The sequence below is a fragment of the Engystomops pustulosus genome, chromosome 8, assembly GCF_040894005.1.
Source record: "Engystomops pustulosus chromosome 8, aEngPut4.maternal, whole genome shotgun sequence".
Lineage (NCBI taxonomy): Eukaryota > Metazoa > Chordata > Amphibia > Anura > Leptodactylidae > Engystomops > Engystomops pustulosus.
This window is the reverse complement of record NC_092418.1, coordinates 99,065,838-99,084,776: the sequence shown is the minus strand read 5'-3', so window position 1 is coordinate 99,084,776 and position 18,939 is coordinate 99,065,838. Positions and strand designations below refer to the sequence as shown.

Genomic DNA, 18,939 nt, shown 5'->3' with positions numbered 1-18,939 from the left:
CCCATAACAGTGTCACCTACACATCCCCCATAACAGTGTCACCTACACATCCCCCCATAACAGTGTCACCTACACATCCAGCATAATAAAGCAGAGCTGTAATAACTTGTTGATAGTTTGGCAGAAAACCATCTGCAATAAGTGACACCGGTCAGAGCGGTCATGGGGATGTACTGAGGAGACAGTAACCGAGGGGCTGATGTGCATTATGGGAGGAGCTTCACTTTGAGTTGCGCCATTGACCATCATGACTGTATCACACCTGGACGCGTAGTCCTGGCCCCTCCCCCACCCCTCATCCTCAGGTGTTTCCACACATCCCCCCATAACAGTGTCACCTACACATCCCCCCATAACAGTGTCACCTACACATCCCCCCATAACAGTGTCACCTACACATCCCCCCATAACAGTGTCACCTATACATCCCCCCATAACAGTGTCACCTACACATCCCCCATAACAGTGTCACCTACACCTCCCCCCATAACAGTGTCACCTACACATCCCCCATAACAGTGTCACCTACACCTCCCCCCATAACAGTGTCATCTACACATCCCCCCATAACAGTGTCACCTACACATCCCCCATAACAGTGTCACCTACACATCCCCCATAACAGTGTCACCTACACATCCCCCCATAACAGTGTCACCTACACATCCCCCATAACAGTGTCACCTACACATCCCCCATAAGTGTCACCTACACATCCCCCAATAACAGTGTCATCAACACATCCCCCATAACAGTGTCACCTACACATCCCCCATAACAGTGTCACCTACACATCCCCCCATAACAGTGTCACCTACACATCCCCCATAACAGTGTCACCTACACATCCCCCCATAACAGTGTCACCTACACATCCCCCATAACAGTGTCACCTACACATCCCCCCATAACAGTGTCACCTACACATCCCCCCATAACAGTGTCACCTACACATCCCCCCATAACAGTGTCACCTACACATCCCCCCATAACAGTGTCACCTATACATCCCCCCATAACAGTGTCACCTACACATCCCCCCATAACAGTGTCACCTACACATCCAGCATAATAAAGCAGAGCTGTAATAACTTGTTGATAGTTTGGCAGAAAACCATCTGCAATAAGTGACACCGGTCAGAGCGGTCATGGGGATGTACTGAGGAGACAGTAACCGAGGGGCTGATGTGCATTATGGGAGGAGCTTCACTTTGAGTTGCGCCATTGACCATCATGACTGTATCACACCTGGACGCGTAGTCCTGGCCCCTCCCCCACCCCTCATCCTCAGGTGTTTCCAAACCCCTGGTACCCCCCAGACCCGGCCTCACCTGCTCAGTCACCACATGGCCCCATGTCCTGCCTTGTCAGTCCCGGCTCCTGAGTGGTGACATTTGCCGTCGGCACAGCTGTAATAACACGAGGGGCCGGTGCCCCAATGCTGCAGGATTAGCACCTTATCCCTGCCAGGACCCAGAACAAGGCAGTGACACCCGGTCAAGGTCCCCCCAGCCCAGCGCATCTGCAGAACAACATGTCGGAGGAATGTGGGGTTGATGATTAACTGAGGCCATAGTCCTGGGATCGGGTCGTGTTGAGCCGCAGCTCCTCCATCTATATCTGCTCCATCTCCTGCACAAGACAAGACATTGTAATGGATAATCACTGCTGCTTTCATATAACATAGCGCCACAGCAGTTTGCAGGTTGTTGTCAGTAATGCAGTTCCCCTCTGAGCCGGGGTGACAGGTTATATACATAGACGTGCAGAGGATCCCATACATTTACCCCACTAAAGTCCCAGTCCCCTCGGCTCAGGTAGGACATTTCCTTTCTAGAATTCCTTTCAGACAGCTTGATAAGTCTGCCCCATTATCTTCTCTTTCTTACAATGTTTTTGGTCAGTGAATTTTCCACATTTTAGAACTAACACTGCAGAAATGTGACGCTAGATGGTCGCAATGAGCTGCTCAGGTGGTACAAGACGGGCCACGGATGGATGAGATGGCGCTAGATGGTTGCACTGACATCCTGGGGCGGTACAAGATGGACAACCGATGGGTGACATGATGCTAGATGGACGCACTGAGCTTCTGCTAAAAGACAGGCGACAAATGGGAGACTGAGCTCCTGGGGGCATTGCAAGAAGGGCAATGTATAGGTGACGTGACTCTAGATGGCAGCAATGAGCTACTGGAGTGATAAAAGACGGATGACAGATGGATGAAATTTTTTTAGATTACCGCACTGAGCACGTGACTCTAGAGAGTCCCACAAAGCCCCCCGGGTAAAGGATGGGTGATGTGATTCTAGGTGCTCCACCGAGCTCTTGGGGATGGCACTAGACGGGTGACGGATGGGTGATGTGATTCTAGATGCTTGCACTGAGCTCCTGGGGACGGCAATAGATGGGTGACGTGATTCTAGGTGCTCGCACTGAGCCCTTGGGGATGGCACTAGACGAGTGACGGATGGGTGACGTGATTCTAGGTGCTCGCACTGAGCTCTTGGGGGTGGCACTAGACGGGTGACGGATGGGTGATGTGATTCTAGATGCTCGCACTGAGCTCCTGCGGACAGCACTAGACGGGTGACGGATGGGTGATGTGATTCTAGATGCTCGCACTGAGCTCCTGCGGACAGCACTAGACGGGTGACGGATGGGTGATGTGATTCTAGATGCTCGCACTGAGCTCCTGGGGACAGCACTAGACGGGCGACGGATGGGTGATGTGATTCTAGGTGCTCGCACTGAGCTCCTGCGGACAGCACTAGACGGGTGACGGATGGGTGATGTGATTCTAGATGCTCGCACTGAGCTCCTGGGGACAGCACTAGACGGGCGACGGATGGGTGACATGGCTCTAGAGGCTCACACTGAGCTCTCAGGGATGGCACTAGATGGGTGACGTGATGCTAGGTGCTCGCACTGAGCTCCTGGGGACAGCACTAGACGGGTGAAAGATGGGTGACGAGGCTCTAGATCAGTGGTGGCAAACCTATGGCACATGGTACATGTTCACACTGAGCTCCTGTGGACGACACTAGATGGGTGACGTGATGCTAGATGCTCGCACTGCGCTCCTGGGGACAGCAATAAACGGGTGACGGATGGGTGACGTGGCTCTAGATGCTCGCACTGAGCTCTCGGGGATGGCACTAGATGGGTGACGTAATTCTAGATGCTCACATTGAGCTCCTGGGGACAGAACTAGATGGGTGACATGATTCTAGGTGCTCGCACTGAGCTCCTGGGGATGGCACTAGACGGATGACGGATGGGTGACATGAATCTAGATGCCTGCAATGACCTCCTGGGGACGGCACTAGACGGGTAACGGATGGGTGACATGGCTCTAGATGCTCACACTGAGCTCTCAGTGATGGCACTAGATGGGTGACGTGATGGTAGGTGCTCGCACTGAGCTCCTGGGGACAGGTAAAAGATGGGTGACGAGGCTCTAGATCAGTGGTGGCAAACCTATGGCACGGGTGCCAGAGGTGGCACTCGCAGCCCTTTCTGTGGGCACCCAGGCCTTCACCTGCTATGGGTTCCCTTTATCTTCCTCTTCAGGGGACCATGGAGGGAAGCTACAATCCAAATTTCTCCATCATCTTTCTATTGTATTGGTGAACTCAGGACACCAATACGATTAAAACCTGTGATACAGCTGATCAATAAGTTACTGCTTAAATTGTCATGTTGGCACTTTGGTTGTAGCTTGGGCACTCGGTCTCCAAAAGGTTCGCCATCACTGATCTAGATGCTCACACTGAGCTCTTGAGGAAAACACTAGACGGGTGATGCTGCCTTATCATCAGGATTAGATGGATTTTTTTTCAATGTACATTGAAATATTCTGCGATGTTTTGTATTTCCAATTTTTAGGATTTCTGGATCGCTGCTTGGTGTCAGTGAACGGGAACATTCCTGTTTTTATTGATTGAATCAACACCTTGTACACCTGAGGGTTTGTAACTAAAGATGAGGGAATAGATTATACTGTACAGTAATCTGTTATGAAGCTCCAAGTAGCTCTGCAGCAAATTACAGACAACAATACACCCCCAGTAATCCTGGAATATAAATCCATATATCACAGTCCTGCTGCTACTGACAACATACACACAGGTCTGATTACACGTCTCTGCAGGGACAGTACAGAACAACTGCTGACAGGTTCCTTTTCATGAAAGGCGGGTGAGCTGCTCTTTTAACCCTATCTTACATAAAGCACTGTTCATCCTGAGCTCCCAGGTTCATGTCCTCCAGTTACTGTGTGTGAATCCAAGTCTGCGTTTTTTATTTTAGTTTCAACATTTTTTGGTGATTAAATGTCATCAGAAACTATAGAAACAGAGGAAAACAACACAGGACCAAGAGGACATGAAGATAAACCGAGGCTCAGCGGGCTCCTTATATGGGAGTCCTGTGTAGGGGGTCATGAGGGTCCCAGGGCTCTGGGGACATGTAGGGCGACAGTTTAAGGCAATGGCACAGGGCAGATGTGTGGCCCATTATCACTGTCTGTATTAAGGGAGGATGTTACCCCAGCACTCAGGGCCACATCGGGCCCCTCCAATCATCAGGTTATCCTAAGCCCCTTATTAATTTTCTCACCTGAATCTCTATTTAGGAAACTAAAAACAACTAGAAACAACTTTTTGGGGACCCTATGATAGGTGGGTGACCGCTCCTGCAGCGGCTGGACAGATACAATGGATGTCACTACTTTCCTGGATATAACTGATATAACTACAAACAATTGACAGAGACTTTAGGAAAGCTGAAGCTCATCCTCACACTGCTGTGCTCTTAGCTCTCTGGAATGAATTGCTCCACAACCCCTCCCCCCTGCCATAAGCTAATTATGTAGCATTCAACTAAGAGCCTGCAGTGGCTATTACTCACATCTAAGAACAGTGGCTTCATGTGAGCTCAGAGCACAGCAGTGAGAGGAAACGCTCTAGTGTACGGGGAGAAGTTACAGGCCAACATTTATTAGAGCCTTTGCACCGGGTTTCTGATGGATTTCGCACTAGAAAGTACAAACCGCTTGCACACATATTTCAGAAGTGTCTGCGACAAAAAATTCTGCACATAAAGGGCCGTCCGGTGCACAGTTCGTCCACGCGTACCCAGAATTGTGTCGCAGATTCATGAATCCGAAGCTCTCTGCACAGGAAACTGGACTAATTATATCTTGAAATATAAATCCATATATCACAGTTCTGCTGCTACTAACAACATACACACAGGTCTGATTACACATCTCTCCACAATAATACAAAACACTGCAGTCTACACCCTTCTTCTTTATTGTACAGGAAAACAAAAAGGAATAAGCCCCTGAAGCCAAGTGTCTACAGACAGAAGACAAGGAGGATGAAACAACATGATTCATAGGGGGTAATGTTATAGTAGTTATATTCTTGTACATAGGGGGCAGTATTATAGTAGTTATATTCCTGTACATAGGGGGCAGTATTATAGTAGCTATATTCTTGTACATAGGGGGCAGTATTATAGTAGTTATATTCTTGTACATAGTCGCAGTATTATAGTAGATATATTCTTGTACATAGGGGGCAGTATTATAGTAGTTATATTCTTGTACATAGGGGGCAGCATTATAGTAGTTATATACTTGAACATAGGGGGCAGTATTATAGTAGTTATACTCCTGTATATAGGGGGCAGTATTATAGTAGTTATATTCTTGTACATAGGGGGCAGTATTATAGTAGTGATATTCTTGTACATAGGGGGCAGTATTATAGTAGTTATATTCTTGTACATAGGGGGCAGTATTATAGTAGTTATATTCTTGTACATAGGGAGCAGTATTATAGTAGTTATATTCTTGTACATAGGGGGCAGTATTATAGTAGTTATATTCTTGTACATAGTGGGACAGTTTTATAATCTGTATATTTTGGTACCGGACCCCCTCTCTGAGTCCCTGTAGCCCCTCCTATTCCCATCTTGGCCGCCGCTGTGACTGAGTATAATAATACCGTGTAGTTGTCTCTGTGTCTTTAGCCGCCTATAACCTTTATAAGAAGGTTTCACTTTTCTTCCTGGTGACTTCTCCTTCGCACACAATACAAACACGGTGACGATTCTTGGGAACAATACTGTGACCTTTCAGCTCGTTTGTTGAGTAAACCCTGGGAACAAGGAAAATGTCCTGGGTGACGCTGTTATAGCGGAATATTGTGTGTAATATGGGGCTGGTTTATCCGTAGTACAATGCACTATTCAGAATGAGGTGTGTTATGTATATGAGGCACGAGGCACTATCTACGTCACACCTCACTGGCAATCAAGTCTAAGAGGCCAAATCCTAAAATAGGTAAGAAGTGACACAGGGGTAAGTTATGAAATATGGCAGAACCTGTAGGACTGGTCACACAAACTGCAGGCGGATGGGCGACCACAGAGGCCGTAAGTGCACTACTGGAGAGGGATTTCGATCATTACACGGGTCCTGCAGTGTGACCTTTCAGACTACTCCAGGGTCAGACCCTCTTCTATCCACAATTAAAGGAAATACAGAGTAGTTCCATGTACAAAGCACAGCAGTGTGAGGAAGTGCCCCCAATGCACTTGCATAAGCTGCAATCTTGGAATAAAAATCCAAATTTCAGACTTGTTGCTTCTAAAACATACAGAGAAATTTGATTTAACACCAATCATGTTTCCTCACACTGCTGTGTTCTGTGCCCTTGGCAGTGACTTACTGCATAATCATTCCCTTTAGCTCTAAATGAAAATATCAATTTCCATCAGTGGCGTAACCAGGAATGAGTGGGCCCCATAGCAAAGTTTTGGCAGGGGCCTCTCCTCCCCCCACAGGTCCCCAGTTTTACATAGTTTTCCATTATCCTTTTCTGTAATGGAGGAGAATAATGGACACCAGCAGTAGATGAAGCTCTGAAGAAGGTTTCCTTACATCACACTAGCCGAAGCAGAACCTCCCAATATACGCGCCAGCCGCTGCAGAACCTCCCAATACACGCGCCATCTGCTGCAGAACCTCCCAATACAAGTGCCAGCCGCTGCAGAACCTCCCAATACAAGTGCCAGCCGCTGCAGAACCTCCCAATAGAAGTGCCAGCCGCTGCAGAACCTCCCAATACAAGTGCCAGCCGCTGCAGAACCTCCCAATACACGCGCCATCCGCTGCAGAACCTCCCAGTAGAAGTGCCAGCCGCTGCAGAACCTCCCAGTACAAGTGCCAGCCGCTGCAGAACCTCCCAATACAAGTGCCAGCCGCTGCAGAACCTCCCAGTACAAGTGCCAGCCGTTGCAGAACCTCCCAATACAAGTGCCAGCCTCTGCAGAACCTCCCAATACACGCGCCATCCGCTGCAGAACCTCCCAATACAAGTGCCAGCCGCAGCAGAACCTCCCGATACACGCGCCAGTCGCTGCAGAACCTCTCACTACACGTGCCAGCCACTACTGAACCTCCCAGTACAAGTGCCAGCCGCTGCAGAACCTCCCAATACAAGTGCCAGCCGCTGCAGAACCTCCCAATACAAGTGCCAGCCTCTGCAGAACCTCTCAATACTTGCGCCAGCCGCTGCAGAACATCCCCACATGTGCACCTAAAGGGGCTGTTACTGCTTAGTCAGACCCTGCGCCACATTTATTACTGTTGTGGAGCCGCGTCCTTGGTCCTAGCTATTACATATCTCAGCTGCTGCAGAACCTCACATAAATGTAGAAATGCAGTGGTGGGGGAAGATATGTGGGGATAATACAGAGGGGTTTGTATGTATTTAAGTAACACTCAGGAGCGTCATACCTGAACACAGGAAACCAAGGGGTTAGTGCAGAGTGTGAGGAGACACTGGGGGGTGGGAGGACTTATCTCTGGCTGATTCCCGCCCTGCTGACTCCTTCTCCTAAGGTGCTGGACCTTCTCTTCTGTATGAGGCCAAGTCTCCCGCGCTGCTACATCCAGCGCCGGGATTGGCTTCAGGCAGACAGTCTCCTCCCCTCTCTCTCACATGGAGGCTGCTGCTGCAAGGACAGGGAGGGAGGTGCCCGCCCCTGAATTAACCCCGCACACCCCTGCGCTGCCGATTACATCCAGGGGCATAACTACAGCCAGGGACTGAATAATACCGAGAGCACAGTGCCGTAGTGCACAGCAGTGTGAGGAGTACTCTGAGCCTGCTATCACATGTTGCATTTACAAGGTGTTAACTTGGCATTTAATGCAGACTCAATGTAAATGAAACATTTGAGCGCAGCCTCAGAGTCACAACAGTACAGGGCACCCAGTGTCTATACAGGGTGCACAGACTGCATGACCGCAGGGGCCGGCACCCATCTCCTCCCTGGTTGTGACTGCTGGAGGTTTATGGAGGGTGCTGTGTGTACCCAGGGCCCGGCAGCCAGTAGAGGGTCTCAGTCTCAGTTATAAGTAGTGAGAGGAAGATACATACAGTCAATCATTTCCTCCTCTGTTAAAGCTCTGATGACGTTTTCCTGTTGTCGGAGCAGACAGAGAAAGGAGGAGGAACGGCACCGGGAGCTGTTCCTGTCTGTGCCGTGGCCCCTCCTCTTCCTATGCAGCAGATACATGTGCTCCTTCCTCTATAGCTGTCCAGGATGCCGGGGCTGCTGACATCTGCCTGATGAGGTGATAGATATGGATTACTATGTGTGTGAGCGGGTAGTAGATGCTGTGCTGTGTGTGTCATGAAAATGTGAAAGTAAAAACCGCAGTATGATTGCAAACTGCAGGAGAATGTATAACTGTGTGTAGGAGGCAGTATATACCAAACAGCAACGCAGCATTGTAATCACGATAATGGCGTGGATGCTGCTGCAACGCCGGCAAGCAGGGACTCCATGCATCGGATGTCACTATGATGCAAGGAGTCCCATTGCTGTTCTCAGGCTGTTAAATACAGCAGATTCTGATGCTTATTTTTCAAGAAATAGTAAGGAGCACAAATACTTCTCTCTCTGTATCCCATCCAGGCTCAAATCAAGTGCTTAACCAGCGCTACAATAATTTCTATCTTCTCTGTCCCGGGGTCCCATTGCAGACAAGATGGACACTGGTGGAGCCTCCACATCCGCACCGCAGTAACATAGAGCACTAGGGGCAGACTCCAAGCGCTGTGCTGCATGGTAGTGAACATGAACCGTACATGATGGGGAAGATACATGTCTCAATTTCCATCCGTGTCCCATCCATCCTCATCCTCCACCGCTCCGAGGGGCGGCCGCTGCCTAAATATGTTTTACATCTTCTGAATATGTTTAAATGTTGACATCATGAAACCATGACAACACCGGAGAAATGTCACCCTGGTAACAAAGGCTGCGTCACAACGCTAATTTATCACCAGAAACTTCTCTGGTACATAATTATTACCGTAGAGAAGACGTAACCCTTCACTCACCATTAGACATTATTATAACTACGAGAAAGACAACCAAAGGGCATAGGGGGCAGTATTATAGTAGTTATATTCTTGTACATAGGGGGCAGTATTATAGTAGTTATATTCTTGTACATAGGGGGCAGTATTATAGTAGTTATATTCTTGTACATAGGGGACAGTATTATAGTAGTTATATTCCTGTACATAGGGGGCAGTATTATAGTAGTTATATTCTTGTACATAGGGGGCAGTATTATAGTAGTTATATTCCTGTACATAGGGGGCAGTATTATAGTAGTTATATTCTTGTACATAGGGGGCAGTATTATAGTAGTTATATTCCTGTACATAGGGGGCAGTATTATAGTAGTTATATTCTTGTACATAGGGGGCAGTATTATAGTAGTTATATTCTTGTACATAGGGGGCAGTATTATAGTAGTTATATTCCTGTACATAGGGGGCAGTATTATAGTAGTTATATTCTTGTACATAGGGGGCAGTATTATAGTAGTTATATTCTTGTACATAGGGGGCAGTATTATAGTAGTTATATTCCTGTACATAGGGGGCAGTATTATAGTAGTTATATTCTTGTACATAGGGGGCAGTATTATAGTAGTTATATTCCTGTACATAGGGGGCAGTATTATAGTAGTTATATTCTTGTACATAGGGGGCAGTATTATAGTAGTTATATTCCTGTACATAGGGGGCAGTATTATAGTAGTTATATTCCTGTACATAGGGGACAGTATTATAATAGTTATATTCTTGTACATAGGGGACAGTATTATAGTAGTTATATTCTTGTACATAGGGGACAGTATTATAGTAGTTATATTCTTGTACATAGGGGGCAGTAGTATAGTAGTTATATTTTTGTACATAGGGGGCAGTATTATAATAGTTATATTCTTGTACATAGGGGGCAGTATTATAGTAGGTATATATTCTTGTACATAGGGGGTAGTATTAAAGTAGTTATATTACTGTACATAGAGGGCAGTATTATAGTAGTTATATTACTGTACATAGAGAGCAGTGTTATAAGTAAATATTATCACTTAGTTTTGCCTTTTCCTACTATTTCCCAAAACTGTTTGTCATCTTCTAGTCTTATACAGGAGACAAGTTTGAGGCTTCACCATGATGATAATAAGCAGAGCCAGGTCGCCCTCTGGTGGGGATTTCAGTTCCAAAACGATGGTTATAAACTAGAAGAAGGTCTTAAAGGATTTGGTTATCGGTTGCAATAGACATTTATACCTAACTATTGGCGCTATATAGGCACCTGGACTTCCCAGAACACTGTGATACATTGCTCCAATGCAGAGTTCCCCTTTACTATACATACATTATTACAGGTATAGTCATATATATATAATGATGGAAAATTGGGGTTTCCTTTAGGAAGACCCAGGGCTTACTACAAATGATAATAAAGACGTAGGGGTGAAAACTTCTTATTGTTACTCACTCGTCTTATAGCCTTAGACGTATGCCACCTTGCTGACACACACATAAACACGCAATCACATACACACACACACATAATGCCTCCATTGTCAGAGATCACAGACAATAGAGAAGATGCCCTAGAATATTTCAGCTGCACCCACTGCGTACAAGAAGAGACCTGCCTAATCCGTAACCTCAATGCTCAGCGCTGTGTACGGGGGTTTATGCCAAGGACCAGCAGAGGAAGATGTACCGTGGAGGGTCCTGTCCAGGATAACTCATCATATGTCACCTTCAACTCCCCCAAAATCTGTAGAGAAATTTATAAGCTTTCTGTACATTCTGTTCCTATTTCTAAGCATTTGTAATCTCAAAGAAAATTCAAATTCCATCTTTATGCAAATAAGCTCCTAGGTGCAATGGGGGTGGGGCCAAGTGGAATGTGAGAAAGAAGATTTATCAATCTAAACAACCACTTTAACTATAGGGTTAAGTTTCCTTTACTAACCAAAACCCCTGTTGCTCTAGAGCAAAGCCACATAATGCTGCAAATATAATTCTTCATGATAAGAAACATCGAAAGCCAAAATGTATTACTTTCATGTCTGCAGAATCCGAAAGTTCAAAGAACGAAAATCCATCTTCTAAAGTGAAGGAAATTTCATCCTTAAAGCCAAAGAGTGAAGGAGAATCCCAGCATCCTCCACAGGCCAAGAGCAGTGTGTTCCTGGAACTGTGTGTAATACTGTCACTGCCAGCATACTGCTATATAGTAATCCAAGACATAAGCAGAAGATGTACTATGAACATAGAGAGAGGACAACTCCACTCAGTATTGTACTCCACCTATCATTTATGATTTCTCAACCACTATAATACTGCCCCAATGTACAAGAATATAACCACTATAATACTGCCCCTATGTACAAGAATATAACTACTATAATACTGCCCCCTATGTACAAGAATATAACTACTATAATACTGCCCCCTATGTACAAGAATATAACTACTATAATACTGCCCCCTATGTACAAGAATATAACTACTATAATACTGCCCCCTATGTACAAGAATATAACTACTATAATACTGCCCCCTATGTACAAGAAAATAACTACTATAATACTGCCCCCTATGTACAAGAATAGAACTACTATAATACTGCCCCCTATGTACAAGAATATAACTACTATAATACTGCCCCCTATGTACAAGAATATAATTACTATAATACTGCTCCTATGTACAGGAATATAACTACTATAATATTGCCCCCTATGTACAAGAATATAACTACTATAATACTGCCCCCTATGTACAGGAATATAACTACTATAATACTGCCCCCTATGTACAAGAATATAACTACTATAATACTGCCCCCTATGTACAAGAATATAACTACTATAATACTGCCCCCTATGTACAAGAATATAACTACTATAATACTGCCCCCTATGTACAAGAATATAACTACAATAATACTGCTCCTATGTACAGAAATATAACTACTATAATATTGCCCCCTATGTACAAGAATATAACTACTATAATACTGCCCCCTATGTACAAGAATATAAATACTATAATACTGCCCCCTATGTACAGGAATATAACTACTATAATACTGCCCCCTATGTACAAGAATATAACTACTATAATACTGCCTCCTATGTACAAGAATATAACTACTATAATACTGCCCCTATGTACAAGAATATAACTACTATAATACTACCCCCATTGTACAAGAATATAACTACTATAATACTGCCCCCTATGTACAAGTATATAACTACTATAATACTGCCCCCTATGTACAAGAATATAACTACTATAATACTGCCCCCTATGTACAGGAATATAACTACTATAATACTGCCCCCTATGTACAAGAATATAACTACTATAATACTGCCCCCTATGTACAAGACTATAACTACTATAATACTGCCCCCTATGTACAGGAATATAACTACTATAATAATGCCTCCTATGTACAAAAATATAACTACTATAATACTGCCCCCTATGTACAAGAATATAACTACTATAATACTGCCCCCTATGTACAAGAATATAACTACTATAATACTGCCCCCTATGTACAGGAATATAACTACTATAATACTGCCCCCTATGTACAAGAATATAACTACTATAATACTGCCCCCTATGTACAAGAATATAACTACTATAATACTGCCCCCTATGTACAAGAATATAACTACTATAATACTGCCTCCTATGTACAAGAATATAACTACTATAATACTGCCCCCTATGTACAAGAATATAACTACTATAATACTGCCCCTATGTACAAGAATATAACTACTATAATACTACCCCCCATTGTACAAGAATATAACTACTATAATACTGCCCCCTATGTACAAGAATATAACTACTATAATACTGCCCCCTATGTACAAGAATATAACTACTATAATACTGCCCCCTATGTACAAGAATATAACTACTATAATACTGCCCCCTATGTACAAGAATATAACTACTATAATACTGCCTCCTATGTACAAGAATATAACTACTATAATACTGCCCCCTATGTACAAGAATATAACTACTATAATACTGCCCCCTATGTACAGGAATATAACTACTATAATACTGCCCCCTATGTACAAGAATATAACTACTATAATACTGCCCCCTATGTACAAGAATATAATTATAGCCATTCTCTCTGTGGGTGTCGGTATGGTCAGGAGATGGCGTCTCTGTGGAGATGACGCGTGAGACATATAGGGACCACACATGTATCTTGTGATATAACCGGATTTGTGAGTGGATGATTTCGGGTTTCGTCCCTGGACACGTGTGATGAGACTTCATGCTGCTTTTAGACACAGACGTGAGGACTTGTGGGTGTCCGTCCATCATCGCCCTCTCATAATCTCGGTTTCTGCCGCATCATCGCTTTCCTTTCTGTCTGCTACATTATAAAGACAGATTGTCCTCCCCCAGGGTATCGGGATGTATGAGAACCGCCATACAGTGCACCAATTACTAAACCGCTGCTCTACATCTTCATTGTCATAAATTCTTCCTACCATCATCCACCAAACTCTTTACCGCTAATATGATGCAAAGTAAATAAAACCGCCATAACTATATTATTGTGATGGAGCTGCATTTACAAGGAATGTGCCCAAAAATATTACACAGCTTAATTATCAAAAATAGTCCCTACTGTAATAAGTAATACCCTCATATATAATTCTATAAGGTGCATCAACCACCATACTCTGCAGAAATGTACAGCGCCATGCATACTGTATACTATCCAATGCCTAAATAATACCGCCATACTCAAACAATTCAATGACTCCTATATCAGCACCATGTAATGTAAGGGAATTAGGCTTCTGTGCAGGTCACAAACCACAAGGCCACTGCTGGGGTAAGGTGATACCTTTCACAGCTGAGGATTTGTTACAGTTGTCTACAGTGTTATCCATATGTATAAGGAGCACAATTTATTTTCCGAGTTTATTACAATGTATCGGTCTGGACCATAGAGCAAGGTCCCAAATGTGAAACACATATGGATTGGCTTTAGCAGCCACTTACTGGCACCGGTCTTGGTGTTTCCACCTCCCATAGCGACGTCTCCCTGCGCCTCGCTCTCCCCGGTCCTGATGATGAGGTGCCGTCTATTTGGCTCATGTTTTATGTGACTACGCCCAAGGCCATGTACACAGATGTTCGCCTAATCTCCGTGTCTGCGACTGTTATGTGTGACTCACTTGTGGTTTCAGCTGGCACACTCCTGACAGAGGGAGGCAGCCTGCGATAAGACGGGCACCATGCCGGCGATTAACCCCGTGCATGCCAAAGCACTGATTTATTTGCTTTGTGGAAATCAACAAACCCCAAACACGGAACTAAAGGTCAAATTCACAGAAACTTAAACCTTAAGCGTTCCTTTAAATGATATGGAAATAGTGGCCTGCAGAATAGTGAGTGCAGCTCTGGAGTATAATACAGGATGTAACTCAGGATCAGTACAGGATCAGTACAGGATAAGTAATGTCATGTATGTACACAGTGACTGCACCAGCAGCAGAATAGTGAGTGCAGCTCTGGAGTATAATACAGGATGTAACTCAGGATCAGTACAGGATAAGTAATGTCATGTATGTACACAGTGACTGCACCAGCAGCAGAATAGTGAGTGCAGCTCTGGGGTATAATACAGGATGTAACTCAGGATCAGTACAGGATAAGTAATGTCATGTATGTACACAGTGACTGCACCAGCAGCAGAATAGTGAGTGCAGCTCTGGAGTATAATACAGGATGTAACTCAGGGTCAGTACAGGATAAGTAATGTCATGTATGTACACAGTGACTGCACCAGCAGCAGAATAGTGAGTGCAGCTCTGGAGTATAATACAGGATGTAACTCAGGATCAGTACAGGATAAGTAATGTCATGTATGTACACAGTGACTGCACCAGCAGCAGAATAGTGAGTGCAGCTCTGGGGTATAATACAGGATGTAACTCAGGATCAGTACAGGATAAGTAATGTCATGTACACTCACCGGCCACTTTATTAGGTACACCATGCTAGTAACGGGTTGGACCCCCTTTTGCCTTCAGAACTGCCTCAATTCTTCGTGGCATAGATTCAACAAGGTGCTGGAAGCTCCTCAGAGATTTTGGTCCATAGTGACATGATGGCATCACACAGTTGCCGCAGATTTGTCGGCTGCACATCCATGATGCGAATCTCCCGTTCCACCACATCCCAAAGATGCTCTATTGGATTGAGATCTGGTGACTGTGGAGGCCATTTGAGTCCAGTGACCTCATTGTCATGTTCAAGAAACCAGTCTGAGATGATTCCAGCTTTATGACATGGCGCATTATCCTGCTGAAAGTAGCCATCAGATGTTACAGGGTACATTGTGGTCATAAAGGGATGGACATGGTCAGCAACAATACTCAGGTAGGCTGTGGCGTTGCAACGATGCTCAATTGGTACCAAGGGGCCCAAAGAGTGCCAAGAAAATATTCCCCACACCATGACACCACCACCACCAGCCTGACCCGGTGATACAAGGCAGGATGGATCCATGCTTTCATGTTGTTGACGCCAAATTCTGACCCTACCATCCGAATGTTGCAGCAGAAATCGAGACTCATCAGACCAGGCAAAGTTTTTCCAATCTTCTACTGTCCAATTTCGATGAGCTTGTGCAAATTGTAGCCTCAGTTTCCTGTTCTTAGCTGAAAAGAGTGGCACCCGGTGTGGTCTTCTGCTGCTGTAGCCCATCTGCCTCAAAGTTCGACTTACTGTGCGTTCAGAGATGCTCTTCTGCCTACCTTGGTTGTAACGGGTGGCGATTTGAGTCACTGTTGCCTTTCTATCAGCTCGAACCAGTCTGCCCATTCTCCTCTGACCTCAACAAGGCATTTCCGCCCACAGAACTGCCGCTCACTGGATGTTTTTTCTTTTTCGGACCCTTCTCTGTAAACCCTAGAGATGGTTGTGTGTGAAAATCCCAGTAGATCAGCAGTTTCTGAAATACTCAGACCAGCCCTTCTGGCACCAACAACCATGCCATGTTCAAAGGCATCAAATCACCTTTCTTCCCCATACTGATGCTCGGTTTGAACTGCAGGAGATTGTCTTGACCATGTCTACATGCCTAAATGCACTGAGTTGCCGCCATATGATTGGCTGATTAGATAGTAACTGTCTGTACACAGTAACTGCACAAGCAGCAGAATAGTGAGTGCAGCTCTGGAGTATAATACAGGATGTAACTCAGGATCAGTACAGGATAAGTAATGTCATGTATGTACACAGTGACTGCACCAGCAGAATAGTGAGTATAATACAGGATGTAACTCAGGATCATACAGGATAAGTAATGTCATACAGGATAAGTAATGTCATGTATGTACACAGTGAGTGCACCACCAGCAGAATAGTGAGTGCAGCTCTGGGTATAATACAGGATGTAACTCAGGATCAGTACAGGATAAGTAATGTCATGTATGTACACAGTGGGGGTCATTTACTAAGGGCCCGATTCGCGGTTTCCCGACGTGTTACCCGAATATTTCCGATTTGCGCCGAGTGTACCTGAATTGCCCCGGGATTTTGGCACACGCGAACGGATTGTGGCGCATCGGCGCCGGCATGCGCGCGACGGAAATTGGGGGGCGTGGCCGAACGAAAACCCGACGTATTCGGAAAACCCGCCGCATTTAAAAACGGAAAATGTGTCGCTCGGGACGCGCCAACCTTCACTTGGTCCGGCTCGGTGAACTCCAGCGCGTTCAGATGCTTTTCAGCGCAGCAGCGCCACCTGGTGGACGGCGGAGGAACTACCTTGATGAATCCCGGCCGGACCCGAATCCAGCGCAGAGAATGCGCCGCTGGATTGCGAACGGACCAGTTAAGTAAATCTGCCCCAGTGACTGCACCCAGGGGCGTAACTACAGTGGTAGCAGCCATAGCAGCTGCTATGGGGCCCGCAGTGTCAGGGGGCCCAGTAATCCAACCTGTCACACTAAAGAATATGAATTATTATTTAGTTATTATGCTGCACATTGTATATGATAATATGTAAATAACAGTGCATATCACGAGCAGAATAGTTAGTGCAGCTTTGAAGTATAACTCAGGATTAGTAGAGGATATGTAATGGATGTGCTATAAACCTGTATTAGACATGTCTTCCACATCTGGGACCTGCACCTACCTCTAGGACAAGGTCCTTCAGCCTCCATTCCTCCTGGTGCTGCATGAAGCTGTTAGGTGATGTGGCCTGGGTTCTGGATATATTGGATCTGGCGGTGCTGAGCTCTTTCCGTAACTATCATTCACTTCTATGGAGGTTATGGAAACTGCTCTGTGCAGCCAACTTGGCAGTTTGTGTAGTTCGGCCCCTGGTTCCCCGGGCACACAGACACTTTTTCCTCTTTCTGCCTTTACCCCTTTAGTGATTTCCTATCTGCGGTGCTCACGGGTTATGTCATGTGATGTGTGGAGGGCGATGAAGAGGTGATAACTCGCTTGTTGTGTTATTACTGCAGAGATGAAGGGTGAGAATGAAGTTGGAGATCCCCTTCAAATGAATGTTATTAGTTTTGTTTATTGCTTCGCCCGTCCCTTTAAGTAGAACTACGCTATAGCCCAGTATATTCAGACATGTGCGCTCTGCATGATCCCTTCTGCCCATGAATGCAGTGACAACACAGACGGCACTGCAGCAGTGAGGCATCCCTATGGATAAGATGCAATTCCTGGGAACCAATGAGCCTTAAAACAACACAAGAGTGAAGGTAGAGGAGGCAGCCATGAGGCACGAGGCACCGCTTCCCCTCCTCACACGGCTGTCAGTCTGCAGCATAAGGGCTGGGGGCACCACAAGTACCTGATGCAACATTTAGCAGCACACTGCAGCAGGCCAGTGGTTTCTGGAGAACTCTGCTGCAGATGTAGTAAGTATTGTAAGTTGCCCAGTGTGAATCCAAGGATTTGGTCTTCCGAATCTCCAACATTGCTAGGTTTCTTTAATAAGACCAGTGTATTATCCTGGTGCAGGAAAATACAACCATTAAGGGACAGCACCGCCATGTAGGGGGGTTACTTGGTCTTTATAATGTGTAGATAGCTGGTCAGTGACACTTACGGGACAAAAGGTCAACATCACACTCCCTCCGCTGGTACCATCTCTTCCCCTTAAAGGGGATGTGTCATTTGTAATATTTATTCCTTTACCCAAAGGTCAGGATGTTTGTATGAAACTGATATGTCTAAACACCTACAACCGGGGGCCATAATTTTCCTACTAGTGGAAATTTGGGTGTCCCCCATATGGCAAAAAAACACAGAATGGATTTGTCACTTGCAGACTTACGGATTCATAAGAAAAAAAAAAAGTTCTGCTTCTATAGAGCAGGACAGGTGGGACTAGCAGTCTGGACTGTGGGACCCACAACGGTCCTACACCGGTCCTGTATCCTGTGTCAGTCAAGCTGAATGTTCCTCTCCTGCGGGGCCTGACCATTGCCGTGTT

General features: G+C 45.4%; 1 protein-coding gene across 14 annotated transcripts in view; it reads right to left on the bottom strand.

The window, feature by feature from the left end:
• Nucleotides 1–18,939, bottom strand: part of TNS1 (tensin 1) — a 272,482-nt gene that overhangs the window by 240,724 nt on the left and 12,819 nt on the right. The window contains exon 1 of one of the 14 annotated variants that reach the window (XM_072121980.1): nt 17,620–17,679. The exons of the other annotated variants lie outside the window; for them this stretch is intronic. Coding sequence (XP_071978081.1) covers nt 17,620–17,664 — 45 coding nt within the window. The 5' untranslated portion in view covers nt 17,665–17,679. Of the gene's footprint in view, nt 1–17,619; nt 17,680–18,939 lie in introns of those variants that run through there. 14 annotated transcript variants of the gene reach the window in all.